Source organism: Podarcis filfolensis (assembly GCF_964270895.1).
Source record: "Podarcis filfolensis genome assembly, chromosome: 6".
In the NCBI taxonomy this organism is placed as follows: domain Eukaryota; kingdom Metazoa; phylum Chordata; class Lepidosauria; order Squamata; family Lacertidae; genus Podarcis; species Podarcis filfolensis.
The window spans coordinates 94,924,665-94,950,951 of record NC_139609.1 but is presented as its reverse complement, the minus strand read 5'-3'; the positions used below and the strand labels follow the sequence as shown (position 1 = coordinate 94,950,951).

General features: G+C 45.5%; 3 protein-coding genes across 3 annotated transcripts in view; all 3 read right to left on the bottom strand.

The window, feature by feature from the left end:
* The window catches only part of LOC310764708 (immunoglobulin kappa light chain-like), a 110,695-nt gene that overhangs the window by 23,573 nt on the left and 60,835 nt on the right, over positions 1-26,287 (bottom strand). The gene's annotated exons all lie outside the window — the stretch shown is intronic.
* On the bottom strand, positions 1,071-11,777 carry LOC310764634 (signal-regulatory protein beta-1-like). The gene is made up of 5 exons (XM_083618970.1): positions 11,469-11,777; positions 7,384-7,722; positions 5,682-5,996; positions 3,399-3,743; positions 1,071-1,934 (listed from the first exon to the last, which is right to left on the bottom strand). Exons 1-5 carry the CDS (start codon positions 11,539-11,541, stop codon positions 1,789-1,791), a joined length of 1,218 nt encoding a protein of 405 aa, XP_083475096.1. The 5' UTR covers positions 11,542-11,777; the 3' UTR covers positions 1,071-1,788.
* Positions 17,098-26,114, bottom strand: LOC310764766 (signal-regulatory protein beta-1-like). Its single transcript, XM_083619245.1, has 3 exons — positions 25,927-26,114; positions 21,580-21,921; positions 17,098-18,121 (listed from the first exon to the last, which is right to left on the bottom strand). The coding sequence occupies exons 1-3, from the start codon at positions 26,039-26,041 to the stop codon at positions 18,021-18,023; spliced, it is 558 nt and encodes a 185-aa protein (XP_083475371.1). The 5' UTR covers positions 26,042-26,114; the 3' UTR covers positions 17,098-18,020.

Sequence of the window (26,287 nt, the reverse complement as noted above, 5' to 3'; positions counted from 1 at the left end):
ATAAGGAGTGGGCTATTTTTAAGGAATGCATCAAAATTTATGTGGAAAAAGTAGAATTTCTGACAGATACTGCGTGAATCCAGAAAATGATTAGAGTGAAAGGAGAGTAAAGTTAAGCTAAAGGAAGAGATTAAAGAAATAATGAAATGCGTTTAAGCTAGTTGGAAAAATAAAGTAGCGTAACAAGAACGGCTGGAAGTCAAGTCACTTGGTGGGTGTCCGTGTGGGGTAGGTGTGTCGGTATGTTGATATGTATAGTACAGGTAGGTATTATATAAAGTAATGTAGGTATGTTTTATGCTATGAAAATTAGGTAGTGTGTTGTGTACGTGTATTGTGCAAATGTATATGTATGTGTTTTATATGTTAATAAAATAAAATTAAAATTAAAAGAAAAGAAAAAAGAAAGCCCCCCAGTTCCTAACACTTCATGCCAACTTTTGAAACTGTGAAGAGCAACACAACTGTGGTCTCTTTTGCCTGCTGGGATCAGCAGCTCGCCTCCACGCAGAAGATGCCCTTGTCTGCCCACATCCTGCTTTTCTGATCTTATTGTCCTAATAGCTGCAACACTGCAGACATGCAGACATTTCCTCCTCTTCCTGATGCCTAAAGATAAAGAGGGCGCCAGCTGAGCCTCCTTGCATCTCTGAGGCACCACTGAAAAGGACTGTTCTCCTGTTACCCCCTCCTGGCACTCCCACAGAGGGGGACACACAGAGAAGGGCTTTAGAGGGCAGTCGCAGGGTCCCTATAGTCTCTCACCAGGCCATGGCTCACTAACCTGGTGCCCTCCAAGTATGACATCCATCAGCCCCAGCCAGCTGCTGGGAGTCAGATATTTGAAGATGGCTATCCCATCTCCTCTCAGTCTTTTCTTTTCCTGGCTGAACATACTCCACTCCTTCAACTGCTCCTCATCAGGCTTGGTTTCCAGACCCTTGATCGTCTTGGTTGCTCACCTAGTATCCTGATCAAAGAGAGTGTGACAAATAACTCACATGGTGGAACTTCATGATGTTTGCAAACACACCAGTAAATGAAAGATCAGTCCCAAACGTTCATGCCAATTTGTATAACAAACAATTCTTTTTATTTGCTTCTTGCTATTATATAATGCTGTAAGAGAATAACTAGGTTCACATGGTGGTTTCGCCAGGAACAAAGTTAATGCAGTTGATTAGGCATGAATAATTTCTGTTGCTCTACCAACAGGTTCTGAAATTCTGTTGCTCTAACACCTGGTTCTGAAATGCTGGGAAAGAACAGTTAAGAATGTTTAAAAAATAATAATAATGAAAAATATACTTGAAAACAATTTCTAACCCAATGGACATACAGAGCAAGGTAAAACTCTCCAGGGAAAAGGCTTGTTGAAAAAAGAATGTATTCAACAGGACTGGGAAAGGCACTAGGGAGGGAGTTTCAAAAGGAAGATGGCACTGTTCCCATGTTGTACAAAATGGACCTCATGAGATGGTATCTGCAGGAATTCCTCTCTGGCAGAGGAAAATGACAGGCTGGGATATAAGAGATATAAGTGGTGAGACAATCTCCCAGGTATCCCAGCTGCTTAGGGCTTAGGGCAGGCTTCCTCAAAGTTGGTCCTCCAGATGTTTTTGGCCTACAACTCCCATGATCCCTAGCTAGCAGGACCAGTGGTCAGGGATGATGGTAACTGCAGAGTCTCAAAACATCTGGAGGGCCAAGTTTGAAGAAGCCTGGCTTAGGGCCACCAATTTGAAAGGTAGACAATTTCTAGGTTGGTCTGTCCACTGGCTCCTGACCCTAGGTGCTCACAGTTGTGTTTCTCAGGTTCCCCTTGCCGTGTCCTTTTTTGAGGAAGAGGTATAATAGGAAAGGAGCAACAACAAGGAGTTTGCTGGCCAGAATAAGTCCAATACAGAGCCCGAAGGGGGACAGCTGAAAATGACCTGCAAGGGAGAAGACAGGAGATTTAACACCAAGCACAAGAGTCTGTCCGAAGACTCTGGCAAAGTAATCTTCAGATAACTTACAATAGAAAGGCAGTAAAGAGCAAGCTGCTGATCTTAACGCTTCACTGTGATTGGAGAGTGTTGGGTGGGATGCTAGCCTTGAATTGGACGCCCGAGCTATCAATCCAGCTCCCCGCTTCCTGGTGTACTCCTTATATGGTGTTATTCTGCAAGACTTTGGTGGCAGGCTGTCTGGCTTTCTTAGAGAGTGTTTTGAGCCCCAGATTGGTCTGAACTGCCCTGGATTGACCCATCTGCTTCAGATCAATCCAGAAATGCACTGAACTGGGGCCAGCATCAAAATGTCGCCTTGAACTCTGATAATGGCTCCTGCTTTCCTGGATGGGGGTTAGAGTTGGGTATGTGAATGTGTAGAGAAAGTATTATATTTTACAAAGGCTAATTTGTTGCTCCACAAACATTTGCCTCAGGCCCCTCCTGCCAATGGCATGTGGCCCTCATAAAGTTTCCTGGAAACCAATTCCACCAGGGGCACCCCAAACATTTTTGGTTCTAAGGCCAGATTTGGAAAGCTAAGAATGTGCGCTGCAGGCAACAAAAGAACCCCAATGCATTTCACAAAAGAAAAACTGGTGGTGGTCAGGATCCTCCTCCAAAATGAGAAGAGGCAAGTGAGTCTTATTGGGCATCAAGGTGGGCATACCACAAAGCACTATGTAGGGATCCTTTGATCTATACCAAGCAGGAAGCAGCTTTGGCCTCCAAACATGGCTGAATTTCAACTCCCATCACCCCTTGCTGTAGTTCAGCAAGTTCTGGAGGACCAACCAGCTCCCATATCTGGTCTACACTAACTAGCAGGGCCTCTCCAGGGTCTCGGGCAGAAGCCTTTTTCCTGGGAACTACTGTATGGAACAAAGGGACACGGGTGGCGCTGTGGTTTAAACCACAGAGCCTAGGACTTGTCGATCAGAAGGTTGGTGGTTCGAATACCGGCGACGGGGTGAGCTCCCGTTGCTCGGTCCCTGCTCCTGCCAACCTAGCAGTGCGAAAGCACGTCAAAGTGCAAGTAGATAAACAGGTACCGCTCCGGCGGGAAGGTAAACGGCGTTTCTGTGTGCTGCTCTGGTTTGCCAGAAGCGGCTTAGTCATGCTGGCCACGTGACCCGGAAGCTGTACACTGGCTCCCTCGGCCAATAAAGCGAGATGAGCGCCGCAACCCCAGAGTCGGTCACAAGTGGACCTAATGGTCAGGGGTCCCTTTACCTTACTGCATGGAACATAGCTGCTCTTCCGATGAGCTATAGATCCTCACCTTTAGTGGTCTGAAGATAAGAAGACCAGCACACAGACAGACATATGTGTTGACAAAAAAGCAAACATGGATTGAGGGATGGGGGCCAAAAACCACGAAAATATGGTGTCAGGACCCACATTTACCTGGCTCCATACTGACGCTTTCACTTCCTTCAGTCGGCACCCTGATGTTCAGCACTGACGTTTCATTCGCTACAGGCTGAGAGTTTTGCATAACCAGGCAAGTAAATGCAGACTGGTTCCTTTCTTCCGTGGCATTCAGCTTCAGGGAGCTCCTGAGGGTGAATGTCCCATCCCTGTTCTGGGCCATGGGTTCAGCCATTCCTGTTTCACTCAGGCTGCCATTCAGAGTCAAGGCCAAGGTTGTGTCTTCTGGGTAAAACCCTTCCGCGCTGCAGCTGAAGGTCACCGATTCGTTCAGCAGGACGGGGTTGGCTGGGTTGGCTTCCAGCTTCACTCTGGGTGGAACTGTGTGGACAAAGGCAAAGAAATCTGCATCAGACCATGCTGTTCCTGAGAGGGAATAGCTCCTGGAATCTCAAGAAGAAGAAGAAGAGAAGAGTTTGGATTTGATATCCTGCCTTTCACTCCCTTTAAGGAGTCTCAAAGTGGCTAACATTCTCCTTTCCCTTCCTCCCCCACAACAAACACTCTGTGAGGCGAGTGGGGCTGAGAGACTTCAGAGAAGTGTGACTGGCCCAAGGTCACCCAGCAGCTGCATGTGGAGGAGCGGAGACGCGAACCCGGTTCCCCAGATTACGAGACTACCGCTCTTAACCACTACACCACGCTGGCTCTCAAGTGTGCTGGAATTGCATTCCTCCTGACAGAGGTATATAAGATTATGCACAGGGTGGAAAAAATGTAGGATTGGGTTTCTCATGCCTGCTACACAGCTTAAGCAAATGTGGCCTCACCCCCTCCTTGAGATCAAGACCCTTAGACATGGGCGTAGCCAGGATTTTTGTTAGGGGGGCAGAACCTCAGTTAGCTATATATTTTTATTGATTTTTATTTAGGGGGCAGCTGCCCTTCCCTGCCCCCCTTGGCTATGCCCATGCCTCTAGAGGTCCTGGACATTGAAATATACGTGGAGTCGAGAGTGGATTTCATGCTCTTTACTCAGCTCATAGTGGTGAGGAGGAATGGAAGTTCCCCCAGAATGTCTGCTTTATAGACATTATTTACACAATGGGTCCCACGTGATTGGCTAATTCTGGGATTCTCCTGTAGGCCAATCAGGTTGCAGATTCACTTCCACCTGGAGCTGGATTGGGTGGCTCCTCTGGACCAGTCAGACTGCTGCATTCTGGATCCTATTGTTCTAGGACCAATCAGACTGCTGCATTTTGGATCCTATTCAACTCAGTACCTAACAGACATCAAGAGCTGTGCTGGCTGGGGCAGATGGGAATTATAGTTCAAAATGTCTGGAAGATACCAGGTTGGCAAATGGGTGATCTATGGAGGCCCATTAAGATATCAATATCAGGTGGTCTTGTTTGGATGCTACTGTCCATGTCTACAGTGGAGTCTGGGCAGGCATCAGTCAAACATCTAATCTCCTTCAGAATTGGTGTTTGCCTGAACCTTGGCCTCTGTCTTAGTAGCAGGAATCGCATTTCCCTTCAATGAAAATATCTACGGACCAAAGTGAATGCTACATGCATACCAGTGGCTCTTTTTTCTTAGTCCTTTGTGAGGAGCAATTGGGTGAAGCAGCAGCATGGGGGGCAGAAGGAACACCTGACCCCTTGCCCTGCCACTTGACTTTGTGGGATGTAATCCACTGGGAGCAGTCAAATACAACATTCCTTGTTTTGCTAGAGTGGACATGCAAGGGAATGTTTGGTCCAGCCAGTCGAAACTTCCTGTTCCTCCTGGGCTGGAACATCCTTCCTCTTGCATGTGACTAGTGGGTGGACGTGACCTTTCCAGACCAGGTAAAAGGACAAGGCGTGCTGCCACTCTCCTTCTTTTCCATCTTCCTTTCGTCCTGCGAAATTCCTGGAATGAACTGCTGGACTGCTAGTCTGCAGTCACTAGGTAAATCTCCCTTATGGGGTAAACCTGTTAGTATAAGTTTGGAGCTTTAAGCCTTAAGCCTGCCTTCAGGGATCACACTGTGCTCTGCCTGATTGTGAGTAAACTTTCTTTTTATTGCTTATCAATAAGACTGTGGTGTCTTTATTCTTTTAGGAGAGATTCAAGGGGTCTTACCAGGAAAATATTAGAACACATTTCAATCTGGACAAGCCAGATGGAATTGCATACTGTCCTCCCAATGGACCCTGGAGCACCAACCTGCTCATCTCTCTTTCTCCCTGGCACCCAAGACCCACAGCTTCTTGCCCTTCCTTGCAATGATCCGCCACCCCACAGCCAGACCCCCACCAGTATCTGTACCTCGTAGGATGTCTCCAAGTTTGAAAGACTCCCGCAGGGGACTCCGCAAGGTCTCGTGTTCAATCTGGCAGATGAGCTGGGACTTCACATCGTCTCTTGTGAGTGGCACCCGTGCGGTGCTCAGCACTTGGTAGGAGGTGCTGTCTCCTTCTGGCAGAACGGTGGGCTCTGGGGACACAATCCTGGTGTTGTCCTTCAGCCAGGTGACTTTGATGGCTCGGGGGGAGAATCCATCTGACGTGCAGATGAAAATCGCCGAGGTCCCAGATAACACTCTGCTCGTGGAACCCTCGATAGATGGCTGGGATGGCGTGGCTGTGGGAGGAAGCATCGACACATCACCTGGTGACCCTTGCAGGATAGGACCCATCACCAATCCCAAGGGAAATCCTTTTCTGGGCCAGTGGGCACATTGGGAATTTTGAGAGTGTGCTGCGGGTGCCAGTCACAAAATGGCTGCCTGGGTGCGGGGAGGGAAGGAGGCACAACACAGAATGTCACATCTAACAGCAGAAAAAGAGGGAAGACCACAAAATGATGTGGGCATAGAGTTGGAAGGGACCCCGAGGGTCATCTAGTCCAACCCCCTGCAATGCAGGAATATGAGCTGTCCCCTATAGGAAGTGAACCTGCAACCTTGACATTAGCAGCACCATGCTCCAACCAACTGAGCTGTCCAGGGTGACAATGGTTCTATCAATAGTAAAAAAGGTCCTTTCATCGGCCACCACTGTGCTTCATCAGCGAGAGATGCTCTTTGCCCCTCTTTGCCCCTCTCCCTCTTCCCTCAAATGCCCAAATTATTAACAGATCAATTAGGAAATCAGACCAGGCTGGGGGGTGGAGTCTTTATTCCCACAGAGAGCAGGAGTCCTGAGAGCAGGACTTGCTAGAGGGGAAACATGACCACCTGGCCCCTGGGACTCCCTCAGGCCACACCCCTTCTTCCCAGGCCATGCCCTCATTGGTCCTGATTTGCTGGCCTGGTAAAATTTCACATTGGTCACTCTCCCACTTTTTGACTCTATCCCATCCACTGGCATGATCAATTCAGCCAGCTAGCCCTGGGGATTATCTAATTGATTTTTGAACTTTATTGTTATTCATGTTTTTATACTGTATTTTAGGCTGCTTTTATAATTAAGTGTTTTAAACTGTTTTAAATTTGTTGTTAGCTGCCCCGAGCCCGGTTTTTGAACCGGGAAGGGCGGGGTATAAATTTATTATTATTATTATTATTATTATTATTATTATTATTATTATTATTATTATGTGCCCCTTTGAAATTGACCAGTAGGGAATAGAGTCCTTAGGATGAAAAAGCTTGTCATCTCCACCCCCCACCCGCCCTACAACAGGCTCTCCATTGGGCTGTGGTTCTGTACCAGTTAAATTTACGTTGCATGCAAATGCTTATAAGTGTAGATTTTCAAAGAATGAAAAGCAGCTTTGGGACCCTTGGGGAAGGGGAAGGAAACAGATTTTTGTGCAGAAAACCCCCCAGCAGGGAAGGAGTGATGTGCCCTTTCTCCTCTCATCACTGCTTCACTCAAACATGCCGCCCACCAAGGCTATTTTTCACTTTTTAAAAAAGGTCCCAGCCTCATTAGATGCCTTTGCTTTTCTATATAATGTGGAGCTTCTGCGGCGAGGGGGGCAGATAGTCCTCCTTGGAAACAAGGAGAAATTGAAGGATACTTACCAATCACAGAAACTTGAGTGCCCACTCCCGATTTCAATTCTGTTTCTTGGGATCCTGCCCTGTACTTGACACAGTAATATGTCCCGGCATCCTCAGGTCGGATGTTGCTGATGCGGATGCTGAAGTCTGTTTCTGATCCAGGAACAACCCTGGTCACACGGGAGGAATATGGTGCTCTTCCACTGTAAATGGGCCGCTTTCTGTCCGACCCCTTGTGCCATTTTACTTGTCCTGGTGGGCCAGTTCCACGCACTGTACACGTCAGAGTGAGGGTCTCTCCTGCTGACACAGACAAGGGTCCTGGGGGCTGCAGAATTTCCAAATCTTGGCCTTTGGCACCTGCAGCAAAATGAGTAGCACGTAACCTCCAACATTTCTCTGATGAAAAGACGGACTTCCTATTCCTTAATAATGATTTTACTATTTATACCCCGCCCAACTGACTGGGTTGCCCCAGATACTCTGGGCAGCTTCCAACATATATAAAAACATAATAAAACATTAAACATAAAAAAATACCTTCCCCATACAGGCTTGCCTTCAGACAGCTCGGGGGTTGGAGAACTCCATCCCCTCCAACATTTATCCAATGGAAATAGGGACGTCCTAAGGAAAAGCGGATGGGACGCGGTTGGCGCTGTGGGTTAAACCTCAGAGCCTAGGACTTGTCGATCAGAAGGTCGGTGGTTCGAATCCCCACGATGGGGTGAGCTCCCGTTGCTCAGTCCCTGCTCCTGCCAACCTAGCAGTTCGAAAGCACGTCAAAGTGCAAGTCGATAAATAGGTGCTGCTCCGGCGGGAAGGTAAACGGCGTTTCCGTGCGCTGCTCTGGTTTGCCAGAAGCGGCTTAGTCATGCTGGCCACATGACCCGGAAGCTGTACACTGGCTCCCTCGGCCAATAAAGCAAGATGAGTGCTGGACCTAATGGTCAGGAGTCCTTTTACCTTTACCTTTAAGGAAAAGCAGGACATTCTGCAATGAAATTAGAAACCAAGATGGCTTCTGTAAATGCAGGACTGTCCTTGGGAAATAGGGACACTTGGAGGATCTGATAACACCTTCTTCTTCTTTTTCTCCAGACTTTGAGTTGTATCAAACATTGTTTGTGTGTGAGTGAAACAGTACCGGATTGAACCCTGTGGAGGCCCCTAGGCAGTCAAAAAAATAATAATGGGGGGGGGGGTCCTCGCAAATTATCTCCTAATACTTGATTGTAATTTTCTTTCAAGATCAAACCAATATTGTTTGATCCCTTGTCATGGGGCCCCTAAAAGGTGTGGGGTCCCTAGGTCAGTTCCTGGCTATTTGGAGTGAACTGTCTTTCACCCATGGGGCAGAGCTTCGTTTTCTGCTTCTCCCCCTAGCAGCCCCCGAGTGCACCTTGAAATCTGCTTAAGAGGGTTAGAGCAGAATTTGAGAGTCCATAAGGCGCGGCAGAAATGGAGGGAGTGAGAGATTTTACTTTCTTGGGCTCCATGATCACTGCAGATGGTGACAGCAGTCACAAAATTAAAAGATGCCTGCTTCTTGGGAGAAAAGCAATGACAAACCCAGACAGCATCTTAAAAAGCAGAGACATCACCTTGCCAACAAAGGTCCGTATAGTTAAAGCTATGGTTTTCCCAGTAGTGATGTATGGAAGTGAGAGCTGGACCATAAACAAGGCTGATTGCTGAAGAATTGATGCTTTTGAATTATGGTGCTGGAGGAGACTCTTGAGAGTCCCATGGACTGCAAGAAGATCAAACCGATCCATTCTGAAGGAAATCAGCCCTGAGTGCTCACTGGAAGGACAGATCTTGAAGCTGAGGTTCCAAGACTTTGGCCACCTCATGAGAAGAGAAGACTCCCTGGAAAAGACCCTGATGTTGGGAAAGATGGAGGGCAAAAGGAGAAGGGGACGACAGAGGATGAGATGGTTGGACTGTGTTCTTGAAGCTACCAGCATGAGTCTGACCAAACTGCAGGAGGCAGTGGAAGACAGGAGTGCCTGGCGTGCTCTGGTCCAGGGGGTCACGAAGAGGCGAACACGACTAAACGACTAAACAACAACAACAACAAAGGGGCGGCAGCAGAAGGAAAGGAAGGTGAAATCTCACTGCATGTGCAGACATTCAGACATATAAGGATGCATTTAATCCAGGGAATGAAAATGGGGAAACAGAGATAAGATGAAGGACAACAAAGCCCTGCTCACCTCAATTCTTCTCCAAAGCATTTCTCCAGAGGTGCATAATTTATGCAAGTATTCCAGTTCCAATAGTCATGGCACTCCTACTTCAGACTAGCTGGCAATGTTTATTTTTTGTTCGCTTTTTCTGTTTTTCTTAATTCTCTCTCATTTTAGCAGGCAAAAATTAATGGACCGCAAAAGCTGTTACCAAGTACTGCCAAATACTAACTGCTACCACATGCCTCCTATCTCTCACTGTATTTCTGTTATGAAATAGTGTTGTATATGTTATAAGAATTTACGGTCTCAAATATATAAATTAAATGTTCATAAATGTACAAGGCAAACACATACATAAGTATATAAACCATGTGTCTGAAATAGTACAGGAGAGCAATCCTGAAGCCATTTTGACTCTCCCACTGACCTCAAATATTTCTCTGCAAGGAAGAAGGAAATGGGGAAAACCTTTTTGTAGCCTCTTTGCCTACAAATCTTGTCTTAAGGGCGTATTTGTGTATGAATAGGGTGAGCCTGTGACCTGGATTCAGGAACTAAGTATTTAGCATCTCAGAAGGAATGGCCAGGCTGCCCAGGTGAAGCAACCAGTGACCATTATCAGGTATCCTGACAAACAGGATTTCTGTTGCAGACCGCCTCCTTCAGTGATGTATGCAAGATGTTTTGAGGGGTGGTCTTGAGCTACAGAGAGGGCAATTTCAAAAGTCTATATAAGGGCTTGCGCACCATTGTTCTGGGTCCCTCCAGGGTGTGGTGAGTGAGCACCCTGTTGCAACAGTTAATAAAGATCAGGCTTACTAGCTGCCTTGCTTCTCAATATACTTCAGTTGGCCTCTGTTATTTTCTCCTACTGATAGGGGACCCACTTAAGGACTCTATACAGGCTCTTGGATACCCCATAAGGGAAAAGGAGCAGTTTTTTCTTATGTCAACATGAAATCTGTTCACAGAGAATAATTGATGGATAATCAGGGTGGGGAATGGTTTCCACTCTAACCATAGTCCTCTAACCTGAATATTTTGATTGAAAAGCTACAAAGCCGTGATTTAAAAAAGAAGAACAAAGACAAATCTTGCCTCGTGTTTTATTACTTTATTACACTGAAAGCAGGAATGGGGAACCTGTGGGGAAGATCTGAAAATGGGGCGTTCACTGTTGCAAAATTGGGGAAGCATTGCAATTCATCTTCAGAAACAACGGAATCAATGTCCTATGAGAGAACTTATTGCCAAGGCCTGACTTTTCATCGAAATATACAAGTTCAATATAATGCAGACTCTGGAGACTTTGAGATATGCTTATGAATACTGAAAGGACTGGTCCCTCCAAATTTGCCACCTTTGGTCATGTCCACCACAAGTGCCTATAGCATTATTCTATTATTATTATTATTATTATTATTATTATTATTATTATTATTTCACAAAAGTTACCCAAAGCTACTTACAAGCACTATCTAAACACTACAGCCAATTGCAAGAAACACAAGCATTAAAAATCTAGAAAATACATCTCTACAAATGCAAGTTGGGTCTAACAGATCCTGCAGCACCAAAAAAAAAAGACCACAAGTACTTGAGACCTTCTACTTCAGGGCTAAAAAGCTCAGGTAAAAAGGGAGAGCATTCCACAAATGGGGAGCCACCACTGAAAAGGCCCCTTATAACACAGGCACTCCCGTAATAGAGGCACGCAGAGAAGGACCTTGGATGACTGCTGCAGGTTCCCTATATTTTCTTGCTACACCGAGGCTCACCAACCTCCAATTCCCAAATATATTGGGGGCACCAGAGTGGCAATTTCTGGAAAGTTGTAGCTCATACTGGACTTCACCATACCTAGAAATCTGTGCAAGCCTGCAAGTTCAATGTCTACCTTTCAACACTCACCCAGCATTTGCAGGAGAAGGAGGAGGAGCAGAAATGAGTGAGGAGCTGCAGAGAAGGAGCGCAAAGCAGCCATCGGGGTGACAGAAAGGAAACCCTTCTGTGCTGTGTCTGAGCTCAACCTTTTTACATCAGATGTTGCCTCCGCAAAAAGGAAGAGGAAACGGTTGCTTCATCTAGTTCCCAGAAATCCTGTTTAGATTATTTAAAAGCCCCCAAAATTGCACAAGAGATGGAGGTTGCAGGTCACAGAATCACAGAAGTGCAGTTGAAAGGGACCCCGCGGTTCATCTAGTCCAGGGGTCAGCAACCTTTTTCTGCAGGGGGCTGGTCCACTGTCCCTCAGACCATGTGGTGGGCCAGACCACAGCTGTCAACTTACAGATTTGAAAATAATGGACCAGGAGCCTCGAAAATAAGGGACCAGAAGCCAAAATAAGGGATTTTGCTTAGCTTATACAGAAATCCGGCACTGATGGAGCCATGCTGCTTTTGCTGCCACTGACTGTGTTTTGCAGGGGGTTGGACTAGATGATCCTAAGGGTCTACAACTCCGACCAAAGAAGAGTGGCAGGCAAAACTGATGAACGACGTCCAGATGGCAAAGCTTACAGGCAGAATTAGAAACCAGGAAGAGGACCTCTTTAATAAAGAATGGGGAACGTTTATAATTTAGTTGAAAAGCTATTGTAAAGAGAACGCGCCCCTGAGGGGGGGGGGAAAGGGAGAGACAGAGACACGGCAGCTCATGCACACGCTCTCTCTCGCGGTGGAGGACCCCGAGCTGCTGCTTCCCTCCCGAGCCGGGCGAACATGAAAACCGGGAAATTTAAGGGACATCATCAGTAAGGGACAGTAGCGGGAACCGGCGCTGGGATAAGAGAGTTTCCTGCCAAATGAGGAACGGTTGACAGCTATGGGCCAGACTATTTGGGGGGGGGGGTGAACGAATTCCTATGCCCCACAAATAACTCAGGGATGCATTTTAAATAAAAGCACCCATTCTACTCATGTAAAAACACCAGGCAGGCCCCACAAATAACCCAGAGATGCATTTTAAATGAAAGGACACATTCTACTCATGTAAAAACTGTTAGGATATAGTTCCATTCCACCTTAAAAGGGTACAGGCATGACTGTTGTGTGTCACATGCTTGTTTACTTCCAGCACTTGCTGGGAACTTCCGTTTCTATATTGCTTTTGCTTTTAGCTGCTGTTTTGCTGGACACGAAGGGAAGCAGACAGGTTTTTTCCTTTGTTCCTGAACTATGCTAAAGAAATGCTGCAAATATGCTTACATATTTCTCTGTCCGCCACTTCTGCTGTGCAAAGATTTACTGTATTTTTCGCTCCATAAGATGCAGCTGACCATAAGATGCACCTAGTTTTTAGAGGAGGAGAACAAGAAAAAAAATATTCTGAACTAAACAATGGATGTATGATTTTTGTGGCTCATGCTGTGGCCACAGTCATGTGATCTGATGGTGAATTTGGGGTGACCCAATGCAAAAATCCTGAGGACCCATGTGGATCTGTGCTTTGTAACCACGTTTTTGCACCATTGCGGCCCCACGCAACAGTGGGTGCGTTATTCTTTTGGTGCAGGCTGTAGCCATGGACATGCTATGTGATCTGATGGTGAATTTGGGATGACTCAATGTAAAAATCCTGAGGATCCATGGGCTTTTACCTCCCCCCCCAGGCAGCCTCTGCTAGCGTCCCTTATCTCCCTCCTGATCGCTTACTGATCAGCTGCTTCCTTTCAACACTCCCTTCCCTCTTATTTGCCTTAGTGTCTTTTCCTTAGCTGTATCAGTTTTTTGCTCCTCCTTTTCTTCTAATTTATCTCCTTATTGCTCTAGTCTTCCTGTTTCCCCCCTTTGCAAGTTCACAGTCTTTATCTCCCCCCTCCCAGGCAGCCTCCTTTATCTCTAGCGTTCCTTATCTCTCTTCCTGATCGGCAAACGATCAGTGGCTTTGTTTCAACACCCTCTTCCCTCTTTCAAAAAAAAAGAGAACATGATCTGTTTTTTGCCCCTGGGCAATTCGGCTCCAGGGACCACGCATTTGCTCCATAAGACGCACAGACATTTCCCCTTACTTTTTAAGAAGAAAAAAGTGCATCTTATGGAGCAAACAATACGGTATTCACTCTGCTGATAGAGCGTGCATGGGTCTCTAAACGTATCTGAGGCTCGTGTCGCTGATTGATGCTGTTCCAAGGGAGACCGGTGATCATCTGGCTGCCGGCCAGTGGCTGGAGCCAGCTGGAGGCCTGCCTGATGCCCCCGTCTCCCCGGAAGTATCCCAACAAAAACATGCTGATTCCTGGACTGTCCGCGGGCCAGATTGGGCCGCATCCGGCCCCCGGACCTTAGGTTGCCTACCCCGATCTAGTCCAACTGCCAGCAATGCAGGAATCTCAGCTAAAGCATCCATGACAGATGGCCATCCAAACTCTGCTTAAAAACCTCCAAAGAATGAGAGTCCACAACTTCCTGAGGGAGACTGATCCAATGTCAAACAGCTCTTGCTGTCAGTAAGGTCTTCTTGGTGTTTAGTCAGAATCTCCTTTTGTAAATTGAAGCCACTGGTTCGAGTCCTACCTTCCAGATAAACTGTCAGTTTGCATTTCTTAGTGCAGAAAGTATTGATCTGATGTGTAGAGAGCTTTCCTATTCTAATTAATTCAAGAGGGTTCTGGAAGTTTCTGGAAGCTTCTCTGTGTGAAAGGAACAAGCAGAAGGTTTCTGATGTTTGGGTTATTCCTTCAGAGAAGCTGAGTACAGCTGGCGTAAACTGATTCTGTTCTCTCTTCTGTCAAGGTCATGCTGACTATAATAAGAGGCCAGAAGGAGCCTGGGTTTCACTTTCTCTTTCTATCTCTCTTACTCCTGGTGTGGTATTCTGTATACAGTGGTACCTCTGGATACAAATGGGATCCATTCCGGAGCCTCATTCGCATCCTGAAGTGAACGCAACCCGCATCTGCGTGTGTGCGGGTCGCGTTTCACCGCTTCCGTGTATGCGCATGACATCATTTTGTCCGTCTGCGCATGCGCGAGCGGTGAATCCTGGAAGTAACGCGTTCCGTTACTTCCGGGTCGCCGTGGAGCGCAACCTGAAAGCGCTCAACCTGAAGCAACTTCAACCCGAGTTATGACTGTATAGTGTTAAGTTTTAGTCTTATTATAATTTATTACAGTGGTACCTCAGATAAAGAACTTAATTCGTTCTGGAGGTCCGTTCTTAACCTGAAACTATTCTTAACCTTAAGCACCACTTTAGCTAATGGGGCCTCCCACTGCCGCTGCGCTGCTGGAGCACAATTTCTGTTCTCATCCTGAAGCAAAGTTCTTAACCCGAGGTACTGTTTCTGGGTTAGTGGAGTCTGTAACCTGAAGCGTCTGTAACCTGAGGTACCACTGTATAAGTTTAAGTTAGGTCTGCTGCAACTGGATTTCTTATGGACAGTGCCAATTCTGAATGTATTGGATTTGTGACCATTATGCTCATTTGCCTTCAGTAGCAGCAAAGGATAAAATATTAATTGCCTCTGGTCAATTTTGGGGGGAATCCTGCAACGTGTTTAAGTTGTTACTCTGCTAACTATACATTGGAATCTACACTTGATCAATATTGAGTAGAATTTCAATGACAAAAACCAGCTTGCGCCATCTTCCATGTGACAGCCCTTTAGATGATAGCTATCTTCAATCATATCTCCTCTCAGTCTCCTCTTTTCCAGGCTAAACATACCCAGCTCCTTCAACCGTTCCTCATAAGGCTTGGTTTCCAGACCCTTGATCATCTTGTCGTGCACCTTTGAATTTAAGAGCCACTGAGCATCTCTATCTGAGCGTTCAATGAAGATGGCGAGCTTCAACGAAAGAGGTGAATGCCATGCTAGGGGTCATTAGGAAAGGGATGGAAAACAACTGTACCAATATCTTAATGCTGTTGCAGGAAATCTATGGTGACATGCAAATACCATGCTAGGGATGGAAAATAAAACTGCCAGTATTGTCATGCCGTTGTACAAATCTATGATGGCATAATCAAGTCATAGTCACAAAGACAGCAGGGCATTTATTGTTTGCTTATATTTAAAATTTCTACCCTGCACTTCTTCCCAACTAAGCCCAGAGTGGCAAACAGCAAAATGTTAAAACAGTACAATAAAAAAAAAAAAGTAAAACCAACTTTAAAACATGGGAGGGAAATTGAGAACATCTAAAAGCAACCACACACCTTCACATTATTAATATCGCTTTTGCCATGACTCATATCTATTGGCCATCAAATGCTCAGGTAAAATGGAACGTTATCACATTTCTCCTGAATAAGAGAGATTTACCTCACCAGGAGTGCTTTCTGCACATGGATCCCAAGTCCGAAAAGGCCTTGTCCCAGGTCAGCACTAACCATGCATTATGAACTGTTAGCATGAAACATTTTAAAGAATTAACAATTAAAATAAATGAATAAACAATAGGGGGTTTGAAGCACTGATAAGGGAAATGGAAAATACAGTGATACCTTGGGTTAAAAACTTAGTTCGTTCTGGAGGTCTGTTCTTAACCTGAAACTGTTCTTAACCTGAAGCACCACTTTAGCTAATGGGGCTCCTGCTGCCGCCACACCGCCGCCATGTGATTTCTGTTCTCATCCTGAAGCAAAGTTCTTAACCCGAGGTAATATTTCTGGGTTAGTGGAGTCTGTAACCTGAAGCGTATGTAACCTGAAGCGTATGTAACCTGAGGTACCACTGTAATAATAATACAGTTGTGCTGGCGCGACAGAGGCAACAGGGATAGCTACAGGCACATGTGGTCGACCCGCCCAAAGGTGGCAAGTGTGGGAGAAAATTCATTTCTGAGGGATCAATACAGAGGCTCAAACCAGATTATCAGACTTTTATTGAGTAATGCATTACAGGACAGAGTTCAAAAGAGTCTGTGAGAGCACTCCATCATCTTGGCCGTTTCATCCTCTAGCCAGCTATCTCCTGCCCTTTCTGCCACCCCAGCACCTCAGCATCACTTCACCCAAACATAGTCCTTTCAAACACTTATTCAACCCAAGCAGTCAGTTAGGCTCCCTCTAAACTGGCCCCCTCCCCACCCCCCCGGTTTAGTGGTCAGGCTGCAATCTTAACATACACAAGCATAGCCTTAATGATCATGAGATTTGTCGAATTTCTGCGTCGTGACATTTTGGAACCAGGCGATGAGTCAAATAGATAACATTTCTGACGCAAACTCCAGAGGTAGCCTTATTGAATTTTCATACAAATGAAAGCCAAGAGCTGGTGAACAAACATTTAACTGGAATTGTGTTGATGGGAGCATGTGTGGCTAAGGACAAGTTCTAGAAAGACCTCAAGGGAGCTCCCGTAGCACCCTCCTCCCAGAGAGCGTGGCAAATAACCCTCGTGGAGAAATAAACACAAAACCTAAAACTAACCAGAGGAATAAAACACAAGGGGGCATTCTGCAGAGAATGGTGGAACTTCATTGTATTCACAAATACACCGGAAGATGAAAGGCGTACGCCCGTTTGTGGGATAGTGTAACAAACAACTAGATTTATTTGCTTCTTGCTATAATACAACTTGCTTCTACTGCAAGTGAATAACTAGGTTTGCATGGTGCTGTCTCCAGGAAAAAAACACTGAAAGAGTTGATTAAGGTAAAGGGACCCCTGACCATTAGGTCCAGTCGTGACCGACTCTGGGGTTGCAGCGCTCATCTCGCTTTATTGGCCGAGGGAGCCGGCGTACAGCTTCCGGGTCATGTGGCCAGCATGACTAAGCCGCTTCTGGTGAACCAGAGCAGCGCACGGAAACGCCGTTTACCTTCCCGCCGGAGTGGTACCTATTTATCTACTTGCCCTTTGACGTGCTTTCGAACTGCTAGGTTGGCAGGAGCAGGGACCGAGGAATGGGAGCTCACCCCGTTGCGGGGATTCGAACCGCCGACCTTCTGATCAGCAAGTCCTAGGCTCTGTGGTTTAACCCACAGCGCCACCCGTGTTCCCTTTTATTTATTTGCTTCCTGCTATAATACAGCTTGCTTCTACTGCAAGTGAATAACTAGGTTTGCATGGTGGTGTCTCCAGGAAAAAACCCCTGAAAGAGTTGATTAGGTGTTAATAATTTCTGTTGCTCCAGTATAAGGGGCATCAACTTCTGAAATGGTGGGAAATCACAATAAAGTACCGTACAAGTGGGGGTGGGGAATGAAAAATATCCCTGAAAACAGTTTCTAATCCAATGCAGATACACAACAGGATAAACATCTCAGGGATAAGACTTGTTGAGAAAAGGAGGACTTCAGCAGGCGCAGAAATGGCACCAGAGAGGGTATCTTTATGATCCATGATGGAAGGAAGTTTCAAAAGGTAGCTGGCACCATTCCCACATTGTGCAGAGTGGATTCCAAGGTATCCTGGCCCCGGCTGCATAGGTCTTTGTTCACCTTGAGATGTAGACAAGTTCTAGGAAGGTCTCCACCAGCTCCTGTCCCTCTGTTTCTCAGGTTTCTTTTGCCACGTTATTTTTTGAGGAAACGGTATAAGAGGAAAGGGGCGAGAACAATAAGCTTGTTGGCCAGAATAAGTCCGATAAAAAGACTGAAGGACAGCAGAGAATGATCTGCAAGGGAAAAGACAGGAGATTAACCACCAAGAAAAGCTTTGGCCCAACAGTAAGGGGAGCCACTGTCCGAAGACTCGGGCAAGGTGATATTCAGAGAATATACAGATCAACTTGTAAGAGTTTACACATAGAAATTCATAGCTGTCTTGCTCATTTCAAAGTTCAAAAATACTCCGCGTGTCATTATTCCTATTAACAGTGCATTTTTTTTTTTTAAAAATGTAATATTCAGAGAACTTACAAAATGTTAAAGGCAGTAAGAGCAAGCTGCTCGTTCATAGGGCTGCTATACGTCTGAGTTTTCCTGGTCATATCTGGGATTCATTCTTTTAAAATAGCGCTGAGTGGGGTAGGAATTTCTGGAAAATGTCTGGGAAAACTGGGAAGGGGGCAACCCATGTCAAAAGGGAAGATTTCTTTGGGGAATTTCCTTAAAAATAGCTGAAAATCTTAGCGTTTAAAAAAAGCTCAACAAATTGTGCACTGTGATTGGAGAGTGTTGGGTGACTGGAAGCTCCTCACTTCCTGGTGTCCTCCTTATATGGTGTTTTTCTGCAACACTTTGGAGGCTGGCTTTTTGTGAGCCCGAGGTTAGCCTGAACTTCTTTGAATTGATTCCGCTGCTTCAGACCAATCCAAAACTACCTTGAACCTGCAACCTTGGCATTATCAGCACCATGTTCTAACCAGGGGTCAGCAAACATTTTCAGCAGGGGGCCACTGTCCCTCAGACCTTGCGGGGGCCCCAACTATATTGGGGGGGAATGAACGAATTTCTATGCCCACAAATAACCCAGAGATGCATTTTTTTAAATTAAAGGTTTTCTTGATTTACAAAAGTATGTGCAATGTCTCTCTCTCATATCCCCCCCCATGTAACATTTTTACAAATCAGTTTCATTTGTTGAGACATTAGGAAGAAAAGGGGGAAAGAGGTGGAGGGGGGGATGATGGGTGGGGTTGGGGTTGGGTGGTGATGTTTCTATTTTACTTAATATATGTAGGGTTTGGTGTCAGCGTCGCTTGTGCAGGTTCTTTGCTGTTCACTTGTGTTCCTTTGGTGGTGAGAGAGGTTGGGGTTGGCCTAGGGTGTGACTGTTCATTTGTGGCTGGCTGTGGTGGTCTTTGTTTTCGTGTGTGAGTGGGGTGGGTGGGTGTTTTGGATCAGGTTAGCCATATTGATTCGTATGCTGTTGGTGGATTTTTGTCATTGTCTTGTTGGGCTGTGTGTGAAGAGATGCATTTGAAATAAAAGCACACATTCTCCTCATGTAAAAACACGCTGATTATGGATCATCTGCAGGCCGAATTTAGAAGGCGATTGGGCTGGATCCGGCCCCCAGGCCTTAGTTTGCCTATCCCTGCTCTAACCAGCTTGATCCAGGGTGACAATCAATAGTAAAAAAGACTCCTTCATCAGCCCCCACTGTTCTTCTTTGCCCCTCTCCCTCTTCCCTCAAATGCCCAAATAATTAACTGATCAATTAGGAAATCACACCAGGCTGGGGGTGGAGTGAAGCCCACCTATTCCCATGGAATAAAGACCCAGGTATGTTGCGCTGTGGGTTAAACCACAGAGCCTAGGGCTTGCTGATCAGAAGGTCGGCTGTTCGAATCCCCGCAATGGAGTGAGCTCCACTTGCTCGGTCCCAGCTCCTGCCAACCTAGCAGTTTGAAAGCAAGTCAAAGTGCATGCATGCACTGCATTAAAGGAAAATGTCATGAAAATGATATATAGATGGTATATCACGCCAGTAAAACTAGCAAAAATGTACAAAACATGTAAGAAGTGTTGGAAATGTAAAGAAAAGGACGGTACATTTTTTCATATGTGGTGGGAATGTAAGAAAGTGAAAAGCTTCTGGGAGTTGATATATAATGAGTTGAAAAAAATGTTGAAATATACATTTGTTAAGAAACCAGAGGCCTTTCTTTTAGGAATAATTGGTAAGGAAATAAATAGAAAGGATTATAAAATTTTCCAATATGCAGTGACAGCGGCAAGAATATTATTGGCCCAGAATTGGAAACAAGAACAAATACCAACGTTGGAGGAATGGAGAACGAAGCTGATGGACTATGCAGAACTTGACAAACTGACTGGGAAGATCAGATACCAACGAGATCAAAGTTTCATCGAGGACTGGAAAAAATTAGCAGATTATTGGGAATGTATAAGTGATAACGAAATAACGTTAGTGGCATTTAAAGAAGCTCTGTAACAGAACAAGAAATATTGCAAAAAAGCAAAATATAAGAGGGGGGTAAGCATAAAGGTAATACTAAAATTTGGAAATGTGTATCAAAAAATTAGAATTCGAATGATTGGCAGAGAAGCTGAAGGAAGTCAAAAAATTGAAAATTTATTGTAAATTGTTAATGTGGTACGAATGTATGGAAAATTAATAAAATATATTTAAAAAAAAAAAGAAAGCAAGTCAAAGTGCAAGTAGATAAATAGGTACCTGTTAAGTTGTGGGCGAACATAGCAGACACAGCGATTTCTCCAGAGCAGCTCTTTATTTGTAAGCTGGACATAACTGAACAGCAAACAGCTCAGCCAGCCTGCTTTTATAGGCAGCCGGCTGTCAACATTGTAGCAACAACAACCCAGGGTTTCCCGCCTAAAATAACTGACGTGGACCTGAGTGAAAACTATCTACAGTATTCCCCTGCTGGCCCAGGGTGAGAACTTCAGTACATAACAGTACCGCTCTGGCGGGAAGGTAAACGGCGTTTCTGTGCGCTGCTCTGGTTCGCCAGAAGCGGCTTAGTCATGCTGGCCACATGACCCAGAAGCTGTACGCCGGCTCCCTCGGCCAGTAAAGCAAGATGAACGCCACAACCCCAGAATCGGGCACGACTGGACCTAATGGTCAGGGGTCCCTCTACCTTTACCTTTATGTTGCAGGCATCCTGAGAGCAGTTTCTTAGAAAGGATAGCCATAAGAGAACTTGCTAGAGGGGAAACAGGACCACCTGGCCCCTGGGACTCCTCCAGGCCACACCTTTATCGGTCCCACTTTGCCCACTGCTTGCATTTTTCTCCCTGGCTGAAATGTGGCCTTGAGCTGCAATTGTGCCTCTTACTGGCCTGGTATATTTCACATTTTTATTATTTTCATTATTACTTTATTTATTTGCATTTTAAAAGTTATTAGATTTATATACCGCCCGTCATCAAAAGATCTCAGGTTGGATCCCAAGTTTAAAATACAAGATAAAAGGACAAATAAATAGTTAAACCGGAAGCAACAAAATAATAACCCCCCCCCAATTTTTTTTTTAAAAGGGTTAGAATATTAATCAGAGAAACGTTTTGTGGCTCCATTCACTGTTCTTTCTTTTTTAAGTCTGACCTTCATTAGAGATCTTTGCTCACAATATGGAACTTTTGTACTGAGGGGGCGTTTTTTCCTCCTTGGAGACAAAGAGAATGTGAGCGGGGGACTTACCAGTCACGGAAACCTCAGTGCCCACTCCCGATTTAAATTCTGTTTCTTGGGCTGCTGCCCTGTACTTGACACAGTAATAGGTCCCGGCATCCTCAGGTCGGATGTTGCTGATGCGGATGCTGAAGTCTGTTTCTGATCCAGGAACAACCCTGGTCACGCGGGAGGAATATGGTGCTCTTTCACTGTAAATGGTGGGCTGGTTTCTGCCCAAGCCCTTGTGCCATTTCACGCCTCCTGGTGGACCAGTTCCACTTACTGTACACGTCAGAGTGAGGGTCTCTCCTACTGACACACACAAGGGTTCTGGGGCCTGAAGAATTTCCAAATCTTGGCCTTTGGCACCTGCAACAAAATGAATGGCTTGTATCCAACACTGTGTGCGAGTGAAACTGACTTCCACCCATGCGGCGGTACTTAATATTCTCCTCTTCTCCTTGCCGCCCCTGAGTGCCCTCAAAATCTGTTCTGGGGGGTTAGAGAGGATTTAAGGGTCCACGAGGGGCTGCAGTGGAAGAAGAGGAAAGCAAAATCCCACTGCATGAGCAGACGTCCTCTCACATTTGTTTGTTTGTTTGTTTTCCAATATACCCCCAATAACAGACAAATCAAAACAATAACAATTAATTCCCAAACTATACAATTATCAAAATGCCAATCAACTTTCTATTATACATTTTAGTTAAAGTGGCCCCCTGCACGTTGGTTTGGGTGCATTTCCAATCTTATATCACTGCGTTCCATCATCTTAATTAATGTCAGTTACATTTCAGTTATAATAATAATCCCTTAGTCAACAGCTACATAATTAATGATTTCTATTCGTGATGTTGCAATATACACAGAAGTCAAACTATTATCTTTATTCTGCCCTGCATGTGAAACTGTTAGGTCCATGGATATACCTTCTGTCCATTTACAGTGTTTGTTGTTTTTGAACGGAGGTGAGGCAGGAATTACTCTGTCTTTCCAACACAGTCTTGACCTTCCCCTCCCCCTTCTTTCTTCATTTCAGATCACGCACAGTTTCCATTTTTGTCTGTCAATATCAATATTACTCCAACGTCCCTTCCTCACTTGCAAATATATTTTTATCTTATATCTTATATTCTGGAGAGGGTTGCTTAATCATAAATATATAAAATAAGTAAATCATGGGCTTCCCTCTCTCCAAAAGACTCTCACACCGAAGAAAATCTTATCTCAGTTCAAACCTTTGATCCATGTAGCTGGTATATTCCGCAGTATGTTGTTGCAACCCTTTCCCATCATGCGTTGGTACTTTAAAGCCAATTAAAAGGCAAATTAAATAGAGAACCTCTGCTTCTTAATGGCAGCGTCAGAGGGTTTTCGCCAGGCGAAGTGCTTTTGCACTCAGTGCCTCCCTGCCTCTCGCATACCATGCTGGAGCGGGAGCCAGGTACCAAGAAGAACTGTGAGTGAAGCAAATTCCTTGGGGGAGAATTTGCAAGGATGATTTATCCTCAGCCATCCTTGTTTTTAGCTTGCTGACGATCCCCCACTGTCGTGGGGGCTGCCTCCATTAAGGCAGGCAGGACCGGAAGCCCACAATGATGCATTTAATCCAGGGAATGGAAATGGGGAAACAGAGGCAAGATGAAGGACAACACAGCCCTGCTCACCTCAGTTCTTCTCAAAAGCATTTCACTAGAGGTGCATGATTTATGCAATTATTTCATCTCCAATACACATGGCACTCCTGTTTCAGATTAGCTGGTAACAATAATTTTTTACTCCCCTTTTTCTGTTTTTTAAAATCTCTCTCATTTTAGCAGCTGTTACCAAGTACTGCCAAATACTGCTTGCTACTGCATCCCTTCTTTCTCCCAAATAGTGTTCCTTATATTGAGGGAGGTGATAAATACTGCAAATATATTGATGTGAAATGTTCAGGAAATAATTGAATATTCAGATAATAAATCAGCATGAAACCTGTTCATAGAGGATAATTGATTTTTTGGGAGAATGGGGGGGTAGGGAATGGTTTCAACTCTAATCACAGTCCTCTAGCGTGGATATTTTGTTTGAAAAGCTGGAAGTCAGTGATAAAAAAACAACAGAACAAAGACAAAGATATAAATTCTCCCCAGTACTGCCTTGTGTTTTATTATTTGTTACATTTAAAGCAGTAATGGGGAACCTGGGGGGAACATTTGGAAATGGGGCATTCAAACCAACCAAATGAGCTTTTCAGGCACAGTAGGAGATAAAAAATTCTGACTTGCAAAATGCAGGAAGTGTTGCAATTCTTCTTTGAAAAGAATCAATGTCCTGTGAGCCCCCAACTTCTGATTTTCATGGAAATGCAAATTCAATTATGCAAACTCTGGAGACTTTGTGATATGCAAAGTAACTTTAGGTAAAGGTAAAGGGACCCCTGACCATTAGGTCCAGTCGTGGCCGACTCTGGGGTTGCGGCGCTCATCTCGCTTTACTGGCCGAGGGAGCCGGTGTACAGCTTCTGGGTCATGTGGCCAGCATGACTAAGTCACTTCTGGTGAACCAGAGCAGCGCACAGAAACGCCGTTTACCTTCCCGCCGGAGCGGTACCTATTTATCTACTTGCACTTTGACGTGCTTTCGAACTGCTAGGTTGGCAGGAGCAGGGACAGAGCAACGGGAGCTCACCCCGTTGCGGGATTCGAATCGCCGACCTTCTGATCGGCAAGTCCTAGGCTCTGTGGTTTAACCCACAGCGCCACCTGCGTCCCTTACATCATTAAACACTGGTTTCCCCAAATTTGCCACCTTTGGGCGTGTCCACCACAAGTGCCTTTAGCTGCCCCCTCTCTCCAGCACATAGATGGAGTATGTTTCGAGAACATGTTGCAGAAACACCCTCCCACACACAATAAAACAGTAGCCTGGAGGGCCCTTTAACAAGGAAGAAACAAATAGCACCGTGGATATGAGGAACACATTGGTGCAAAGCAAGACAGAACCCATGTCAGAAGACCAAGTAGGTGGTCACGGGAAAGTCACTCTGCCTGAGATGGTGCTGTTCATCTGGGACAAGCCAGTTTCTAATGTCTCTAAGAGAATTTAAATCAAGCATATAATAAAGGACCAAGGCAAGGTCTATTTATGCCGGCTCTCACATCAGGCTCAGCAGTGTTAGGAACCTGCAGGGGTGTCTGCTGTCGGACCCCGGGGCAGCCTTGCCCTTGTGCGCTATGTCCTTGCTTGGCCACTTGCCCTCTTGGACCAAGAAAGGAGGGGCAAGAGTCATTCCCTGTCCAACTTTCAGTGCTTTTTGAATATCTATACTGGGTTCTGTCAATAAGCATCACATGAGCATATATCAGCAATATCTGGAGGACCACAAGTTCCCCATCCCCGGAGGACAGGAGTCCAAAGGAAAGTTCATTTGCTAAGATTTAGGAGGAGGAACTAACAGCTTTGCCCTTCCTTCTACAGAGCATCCCTTACTTTGCCTCACACTACTCTTTATTATTATTAAGTCACAAATGTGACCCAAAGCTACATAGAAACACTCTCTAATCACTCAGATCAATTACGAGAAACACAACTGTCAGGGAACTGTCATCGGAAGAACCGGTGGTGCAAGGGCTCCCAGAGGTTGAGAGAGACTTATCAGCGGAGGAGGGAACCAGCAGGGGGAGAGAAAGAGCTCCAAGGGAAAGCGAGTCAGAAGAATTGCTCAGAGACAATTCCAGCGAGAACAGCGGGGAGGTTTCAGGACCTCCTATAGGGACACCCACTCCTCGCCGGAAACTGTCACGTAGAGAGTCCAGAAGACGTGTTTCCGTTAAGGAGCTGTTATGCTGGAAGAAATTCCGTAAACGCCCACTGTCGGATTCTGCCAGCGACTGACGGAGCCATGCTTATGGAGCTCCGTTACAGACAGCGGTTTGTGGACTTAGCCAAACACTGAGGGACTAGGAACTTTACGCACAAGCAGCTCAACATCCCATCACAACAACCATCAAAAATATCTACAAATACAAGGTGGGTCTTATAGATCCTGTTCCACTAAAAAAAAGTCTGCAAGTACTTGAAACCTTACAACTTCAAGGCCGAAAGCCCAGGTCACAAAGGAGAGCATTCCACAAATGGGGAGCCACGACTGAAAAGGCCCCTTATAACACAGGCACTCCCATAATAGAGGCACACAGAGAAGGACCTTGGATGACTGCCACAGGTTCCCTATATTTTCTTGCTACACTGAGGCTCACCAACCTGGTGCTGTCATATATCTTGGGGGTACCAGAGTGGCAGATTCTGGAAAGCTATGGGTTATACTGGACTTTACTGCAGCTAAAAATCTGAGCAAGCCTGCAAGTTCAATATCTACCTTTAAACACTCACCCAGCATTTGCAGGAGAAGGAGCAGCAGAAATGAACGAGGAGGCCCAGAGAACGATCTTGAGGCAGTCATCAGGAGGGCAGAAAAGAACCCCTTCAGTGCTGTGTCTGGCATCATCTCCTTTCCCGTCAGATGTTGCCTCTGTAGAAGTAAGGGCAAAGCTGTTAGTTCCTCCTCCTAAATCTTAGCAAATGAACTTTCCTTTGGACTCCTATCCTCCAGGCATGGGGAACTTGTGGTCCAGATATTGCTGATATATGCTCATGTGATGCTTATTGACAGAACCCAGTATAGATATTCAAATAGCACTGAAAGTTGGACAGGGAATGGAAGTTGCGACTCAGCGTGCTTTAGGTTGACGGT

Excerpts from the sequence above, each read along its gene's own strand:
- LOC310764766 (XM_083619245.1), bottom strand. The coding sequence starts at position 26,041 with ATGATGCCAGACACAGCACTGAAGGGGTTCTTTTCTGCCCTCCTGATG. Across the intron at positions 21,922-25,926 it reads CCTTCTCCTGCAAATGCTGG|GTGCCAAAGGCCAAGATTTG; the intron begins GTGAGTGTTTAA and ends ATTTTGTTGCAG. Across the intron at positions 18,122-21,579 it reads CACTGAGGTTTCCGTGACTG|ATCATTCTCTGCTGTCCTTC; the intron begins GTAAGTCCCCCG and ends TTTCCCTTGCAG.
- LOC310764634 (XM_083618970.1), bottom strand. The coding sequence starts at position 11,541 with ATGGCTGCTTTGCGCTCCTTCTCTGCAGCTCCTCACTCATTTCTGCTC. Across the intron at positions 7,723-11,468 it reads CCTTCTCCTGCAAATGCTGG|GTGCCAAAGGCCAAGATTTG; the intron begins GTGAGTGTTGAA and ends ATTTTGCTGCAG. Across the intron at positions 5,997-7,383 it reads CACTCAAGTTTCTGTGATTG|CCACGCCATCCCAGCCATCT; the intron begins GTAAGTATCCTT and ends TTCCTCCCACAG.